Source organism: Tachypleus tridentatus, chromosome 10 (assembly GCF_004210375.1).
Source record: "Tachypleus tridentatus isolate NWPU-2018 chromosome 10, ASM421037v1, whole genome shotgun sequence".
Classification (NCBI taxonomy): domain Eukaryota; kingdom Metazoa; phylum Arthropoda; class Merostomata; order Xiphosura; family Limulidae; genus Tachypleus; species Tachypleus tridentatus.
In genome coordinates, this window is record NC_134834.1 from 67,373,675 (window position 1) to 67,382,105 (window position 8,431).

The 8,431-nt window shown below is 32.8% G+C and overlaps 1 protein-coding gene across 1 annotated transcript; it reads left to right on the top strand.

Moving 5' to 3' along the window:
- Nucleotides 1–2,206: 2,206 nt before the first annotated feature.
- On the top strand, nt 2,207–3,589 carry LOC143228372 (pyroglutamylated RF-amide peptide receptor-like). Its single transcript, XM_076459638.1, has one exon. It carries the CDS (start codon nt 2,207–2,209, stop codon nt 3,587–3,589), a length of 1,383 nt encoding a protein of 460 aa, XP_076315753.1.
- Nucleotides 3,590–8,431: the final 4,842 nt, after the last annotated feature.

An 8,431-nucleotide genomic window follows, 5' to 3' on the forward strand; every position in this document is an offset into this window, starting at 1 on the left:
GGTGATATTTCTAAATTAACTAAATATTAACTACATCTCTTCTTCTTTTATGTTTCTTCTGATGTACAGTTGCTTTCAGCATTACCTGAGTTTATTTTATTTTCATTCACTTTTCTTCAGACAACCTTTTTATTTCTCTTCAAATACGAAACATGAACAACCTTTATGTAAAAAAATGAAATATATTAACATTGCTCGAAAATAAATACTTTCATTTATTGTCTATGGCACGAAACAAGTTTGGTTTTAATATAGATAAAACGACCATAATTATTTTTGTTCAGGCTCGGCATGGCCAGGTGGTAAGCACTTGACTCGTCATCCGAGTGTCGCGGGTTTGAATCCCACTCGCACCAAACGTGCTCGCTTTTTCAGCCGTGAGAGCGGTATAATGTGACGATCAATCCCACTATTCGTTGTTGAAAGAGTAGCCCAAGAGTTGGCGGTGGGTGGTGATGACTAGCTGCCTTCCCTCTAATGTTACACTGCTAAATTAGGGACCGCTAGCGCAGATAGTTCTCGAGTAGCTTTGCGCGAATTTCAAACAATTCAACCTGTTTAATTTTCCCAGTTATTTTTATTGTCTAATTTTTCTACTAACAACACAATTACATTTATTTTATCTTTTATATGTAGATAGTTTCTAGATTAACAATTTTATTGTATTTTCATTAAAAAAAGATTGTTTATGTCATTGTGGTTTATGAATATAAATTTTACATCACTTCCAGTAAGGATACGATAGTGGCATGTGACAAACAGAAAGTACTGAACGACATAATAGTAAGAGTGGAAAATATTGAGGTTTATGATACTAAGAAATGGGTTTGGATATATGTGGTGGATAAAGCACAGATAACCCGTTTAGCAATTTTGTGTTTAACAATAAACACACAAAACTTTTCACTTTAGCGGTTGGTAGTAGCGTCCTCTGGCGGCAAAAACAATTCATAAGTCAAGAAATAAAAAGAAAAGCGAACGCACATTTTTCATCTATTTGTTGTAATTAATATTTTGAAGCTATATTTTAAACATGTATATCAACAACATTTGCTGTTATAAATTAAGCACTTCTACAAGATTGTCACAAAGTTTGTTTAATTAAGAAGTAGAATTAACCCACAATACTAAACAATGTAATTTTCATGCTGATTTTCATATTCCAAATATCAGCAAATAACACAGGACTACAAATTTAAACTTCATAAAAGCTGTTTTAGGTTTAATTACGAATTTTACACAATTCAGTTATGCAGATTTCAAAAATAATATTATTTTTTTTCTATAATGTAAAGATATTTTTTTTACAAATCGAGAAGAAAAAAAAACTTTCACTATGAACAAATTAATATTTCGTGTACTACAGTGAAATGTTTTTATTGTGATGTTTGTTATGTTTGAATTCTTGAACGACCTATAAGACTCCCATGTTGCGATTGGTCACGAGAACTGTGTAGCTAGCGATTGCCAACATATCAAATGTGACCCGATTTCTATGAAAATAATTCATTTATGTAAAAGCACATTTGACATTTTGTAAAAAATATGAACGTGATGAAGAAGATGGACATCATTTTTCGATTTAGTGTACACGAATTAGTGTAGAGCACGTAAACATATCAATACAATAAAACCATCGCAGGCCTGTATAATAAAAAACCAAAGCTGAAAATCTTTCTTATGTGTATTCAATTTTAAATTTATCCTAATTTTTATATGTTATACCTTTAAAAATGTAATTGAACAGCGAATTCATCGATTTTTAATAGTGTTAACTCAAGTACAAAATTTTGTATTTAGTTTTTACTCTTGCTATAAAGTTTCTTTTTCTTCCTGTTTTAATAAATCCGGCTATTTTGAAGAACAATTTGAAGCTAACTTTGATAAATCGTTATCGAGAGAACTTTAAATGTGTTCTACACGAGTAAAATTAGCCAACAGATAAGTAGGAAGTGTTTACCATGCTATCGAGGTTTGCCACTTGGCTAGACTACAACCCTTCATGCTTATATTTGAACAAACCTGATTTAAACAAGTCAACAGCTTGTTCAACGTATTGAAGGAGCTTATCATCCAAATGCTGTCAAGTATCTCTACGGCAACAAAGTGGTATTATTAGATTATCTTGATCTGTTATATATATATATGTATATATAATCCTGGACTACGTAGTGAATGCGAAACCTGGCACAGATTTCACACCAAAATGGTAAGAGAAGCTGCTCATTCAACTTTTCCTTGGGAAAGACGTCAACTAAACGAAGAAGATGGATTTTTTGATTTCATGATTACATCTTCTTTAGCTTTGCTCAATGTTTCAGACCTAGAGCACTGTGGAAAATTTTTGAATTTATTCAATGATTCATTTCCCGATGAATTCCTTGAGACAATGTTCGAGTTTTTAGTGTTTACTGGAAAGCAAAGTCGAGGTTCAAAGTGTGAGGATCCCAAATGGGCGGTCCTTTCTTTCCCAGTAACATGGAAAGTATTATTTGTCATGATACTCAGCATTTTATTTGTTACATCGTTGCTAGGCAATGGAACTAGTGCATTTGTCGCTTGGTCTTTTAGAAAAACTAGGACAGTTTCATGTTTCTTAATTTCGTCTTTGGCCATTAGTGACATATTACAAACCGTGATGGTGTTGCCAGCAGAAGTTGGCAATATCGTAGCAGATATGCGATGGGTGTATGGATCTTCAGCATGCAAAACTATCCCCATTATTCAGAACATGTCTTCTATGGCTAATGGTTTGACTTTGTGTTGCATAGCAATTGGCAGATACGTCGCCATCACGAAGGCTTTACACTGGAAATCATTGGAAAGTAAAAATATATTGATATTCATTGTCGTCATCATTTGGGCAACATCACTAGCACTAAGTATTCCAGTGGCTTTCATATTTTCTTACCACGTTCCTGAGAAACAAAATAGTCAAACAACTGACTTAAACTGGTCGCCGCTTCAGCTGAAAGCTTTAGCAGAAACTGCGTTCTCTAAAGATCTTCCGGGGTACTGTACACAAACAGAAGAATACATGGATACAAACAGTATCAAATACTATACCTTCATCTTCCCAGCAATCATGTTCCTTCCGCTCTTCTTTATCATCATGTTCTTATACACGTATCTTTCATACTTTCTATGGGTTAGGAAACCAATAGGAGATTTACAGTCCATGTCCACTCAACAGCATGGTATCCAGCAGCTCAAGAAGAAACGTGTTGTTAAGATTTTAATTTCTCTCATTGTCCTCTTCTTCGTCTGCAGAGCACCAACTAGCTTGTACAATCTGTGGCTAGGAACAGTTGTTCAAGAACCCAAAGTCTCAGACTTGGTCGTACGTTATACATTTGTGGTTATGAAACTTCTTAATTGTTCTCTGAATCCTATATTTTATTCTTTGCTCCATGACCGCCTTAAAATACACCTGAAGATGGTTTGTGAACAAATTGTTTATATTTTTACCTGTACACCTTGTAAGAAATGCTGGGAAATGAAAAGAAACGATAACGAATCGAGTACAATAGATACAGAACTGACTTCATTTACGTGTCGTCGGAACCCTCTTTTCACCCAAAAATTTTAACTGTGTCGTAAATATTATATTTGGTTATTCTGACAAGGCTACATGTGTACGCATTTTCACTGATTTCTAATGTAATCATTACTGTATTGTGTTATCACTTGAATTTAGGCAAGTAGAAATACGTCAAATATTAATTGGTTTGTAATTTGTATTGTCCGTCATGCACAGATGGCAAATGTAAAAATATAACTGTTATTATTCCTTAATCATAGCAGTCATTTTATTTATATGTAGTTAACTAAAAATTTCGCTTTCTTCCATTTTTAAATAACAAATTATAAATATCTTATGAAAAAAGTATTAATCAATGTGTCTCATTTTCCGACTTTGTGTGAACAAATGTGAAAACAGCTGTTACTGATAAAAGAAACCACTTTCGCGGTGGGTCGATGAAAAATAAATAAAAATAGAATATTTTAGATCATATGATCAACTGAGTTACTAATTTATAATTATTAAAAAAGCTTTAAAAATTACAAAAATATCCCTTAATGAGTAAGGTTTTAGACGTCATTTTTTAATGAAAAAGCCAAATAATTATTACTATATATAATTATCATAAGCTAGGATGACGATAATAGCTTGTGATTTTCACAATTAACAACGAAGGTTTGTTTTATTTGTTTGTTTTTGAATTTCGCACAAAGCTACTCGTGGGCTATCTGTGCTAGCCATCCATAATTTAGCAGTGTAAGTTTGTTTTTGGTTTTTTCAATTTCGCACAGAGCTACCCGAGGGCTATCTGTACTAGCCGTCCCTAATTTAGCAGTGTAAGACTAGAGGGAAGGCAGCTAGTCATCACCACCCACCGCCAACTCTTGGTCTACTCTTTTACCAACGAATAATGGGATTGACAGTCACATTATAACGCCCTCACGGCTGAAAGGGCGAGCATGTTTGGCGCGACAGGGATGCATACCCGCGACCCTCAGATTACGAGTCGCACGCCTTAACACTCTCGGCCATGCCGGGCCAACAATGAAGGATATTTCGAATTTAAAATGGTTGCTTTGTCAAAGCGTTAGTTTAAAAGAAACAAATAGAATCAACGTAGATGTTTAAATTGTGTAAGGGGTTAGAGATACAATAATATCAGCTATGATATGTTTAATCAGTTGATTACTTACTTCTTAAGTAATGAGGCCGATATTTGTGATAACCTAGGCTGTTAAATGTGCTAATGTAATATATGGTTTACGCTCTCAGGTTTAAGTAACTCAATAGACATTTGTAATAAGCAAGATTGTTATATGCCGAAGTAGTTTATGTCGTTGGCTTTTTATAATAAAATCGTAATTTGTTGTTAACTGAATATGTTTTACACTATTTTTAATTTTAAGAGGTTAAGCAGATATGCGTGGTAAATCATGTGCTGTAGCGGTTGAAGGTTTATAATTTAGCAGACACTTGTGGTAAATCAGATTGCTACTAGCTGTAGTAGTTCATGTAATTCAACTTGTTATGTGTTGAAGTAGTCGTTTTAAAATTTCTGTTTGAGCTTAAATCAGGACAGACTAATTTGCTGTCCAACTTATGTAACGAAGTAGATATTTGTGGTTAGCTTACTCTTATGTTATGCCATCTAATGATTCATGCGTGCACCACTGTCACAATTCGTGCCTCATTAAATCAACTAAGCCTAATTTGTAATTAGAACATAATTAATTTTAATAAATAGGAAAAACAACGTTTACACTTCACACTATTTTTTCAACATTAACAACAACTGTTCGTGTTTCAGTAACTTCCGACACCACCAGTAAAAATCTAAGTGAACAGCTGGTTTTTATAAAAGAATGGTTGGCCTCACTGTGACATGAATACTGCACATATGAAGTAAATATTTCCATCCAAAATTGATCACTATCGCCAGCCAATCATTCATCTGTATTTTGACACATAAGTATTTAATTTACATTTAAAACACAAAATTTCAGTGTATTTTTTATATCAAACTCGTTTACTGTGTTGGATTCATTTAAAAATATTGTTTTATACTACTTTATCAATTACTTGTTTTTTGTAATGTGTTCGGATAAATTAACATATTTTTATCGCTTATATAATATTTATATCTTATGATGCGGTTTGTCAAATTACATTTAGTTTGGCGAATACATTTTTGTCACATTCACATATAATTTGATATATATGCTTGTACATATAGTGACAGGAAGTATTGTTTTAATTTTCTTAAATAGTTTAAAAATCGAAAAAAAAGTTTCCTACATAAGTTGGTAACTTGACTAGTTATATAGTTTACATATGTTAATATCACTTGACTAGTTATATAGTTTACATATTACATAGTAAGAAAAGTTGCAATGAAAATCTCTTTACTCATTGGTAGAATTTCATGTTCTTCCAAGCTGTGAGCATTTCTTTCTGGCTGATATTAATACGATATCTTAACCGGGAAAAGGAGAATAGGTAAAGAGAGTACTTGTGATAGGAACTTGAAGAACTCATGCCAGATTATTAACTGGCAATTATCAGAAGAATTTTAAAGCTCCAGAATCCAACTACAGTTACCTCAGCTTTATTTTACTTATACTTCCAATGAGAGGACAACAACACAGAATCCACAATTCATACCAAAGCCTTTCGGTACTTTCCATCTGTTGCACCTTCTTTATTAGTCTAACAGTTGTTTTTCAGAAAGAAACTCTTTAGTTTTGTTTATTGTATCATAACATCTTTTGGGTTAACTAGCTTCATGGTTCATCAGTGCTTTCGTCTTGCTTTCTGTTTCATCAAGCCTATGAATAACGAATTATAAAGGCTTTTGTCCCAGTTCGTTTTCCTAGTTTCGTAAAATTGAAATAACCACTTTACCATGAAACAATCTGATTTATAGCACAAGTCAGACTAGTTACCTGAAAAGGAAAACATTATTAATTTTACACCGTACAACAGTCCCACCAACTACAGTTATTTGTTTAGTATCTTCAATAAGGTTTTGGTTATGGATATTATTGGTTACAGTAATAGATTGGTAGTTAAAAGCTAGATTGTAAATTGGGCGATAAGTACCTAATAATAACAACAAATTATGTGAAGTATAAAAGGGCAACATTGTGAAATTAGCGTTATTTAAAAATATAGTCAAAACAACGTTTACGCTAAGAAACTTACTGGACATCACAACCGAGTGTAGAGTTATTTTGAATAAGTTCTTAGTGTTGGTTTATGGAAGTCAACAAGACAAAGAGGGGTTGTTTGCTTGCTAAGAAAGTGCTATCGAACCTCCTACAGAGGAAAGCACATAGCACAGTGTGGGAATCTGTGTGGTTAACTTGTCCTGTAGTATTCAAAGCCAAACGAGAACTAATTCTCTGTTGATGCAAAACAAAAACTCTAAAGCAACCTACTGTAGCTGTTGGAAAATACCACTAAAGTGACTATTGTGGGAAGAAACTCACTCATAAAAAGATCAGAGGATGTTTAATATAGATATTATTGCCAAATGTTATCAAGGTAGGTTTTTTTTAGTAACGGTTTGTGTATTCAGTTTTATGTAAACTAAGCACATATTTAAGGTAAGTCCATCTGTTACATGATAAATCAGTTGATGTCTTCCTTATTTTGTAATCAGGCCGATATCGTGGTATGTTAGACAGTTAAATGTGCTAATGTAATATATAGTTGAAGTTTTCAGGTTTAAATAACTGAACACACATTTGTAATATAGATATACTTTTGTATATGAGACACATTTAATGGTTTAGCTTTAAAATTACTGGACTAATGATACTACTATGTTGGCCATAATGAAAAGTTGATCTGTGCGCTGGTCACCACGAGTATCGAAACCCATTATTAGGGTCATAATCTTTCAGACTTACTGATAAGCTTCTGGGGAGAAAGCAGGGATTGGAATGTACAAAAGTAGTATTTCTATAAAAGTTACACATTACCTGATCTGTCATTATTGTTGTTTCATTAATAAGCGCTATATAAAAAACAACTTGTTTAGTTATTTATATTATGCTTTGATATAATTAAACATAAATCAGGTTGTAAATAGTCAAAGTTACTTGCAAGCAGTATGCATTTTAGTAAAGTTTCATAAGTTGCCTACTGCCAACAAAACGGGGTAAGGATGAACTACCACGAAGGACACGTTGAGTTTGACCCTGTATCAGAAAATACTTAATAATATTAAAATTCCAACTATCCATGTTCACATAACAACAATTCACAAATTTCCTTTTGAGCAATTTGACTACTTTAACTATGATCTGACTGTTGCTGTACTGTACGTTATTTCGATGTTGCTGTTGTTTTATTATTTTAACTCATCCAGCCACACAAAGCTGTGTGTCTCTTGTCAAACGCCTGGTAAAATTTCGATGTAAAAATTTCCAATCGCAAGCCTCGGAGAAATTATATGAAATATAAATCGTCTGAGCAGAGGAATAAAACAATATATGATTCATATTAACGTTCTGGAAGAGCTAAGAGCTACTATACATTCTTAACTTAAAAAAAAAAACGCTTTTAAGAAACCTTTTCAACAACATTTTATATACTAAGAATTTCAGGAAATAATACGTGCATCCTCTGGGAAAAGGATATCAGAAACGTAAATACATTTCTAGAATAAAATTTTTCAGTACAGGCTTTTGTTCAATAGAATATGTTCAAGATGAATATTTGTTGTTCACATGAGACACGCATTGGAACAAATGGAGTTGTCATAAAATATTGCATATATCGCCATTTAAGTTTTTTTTATAGGCAATATTACACGATACAAAGAAATATAAACTATCAATCTTCCTAGAAGTTATATTACATGTGAAAATTTTTATTTGTGAACTTAACCTGAAACTATTTTTT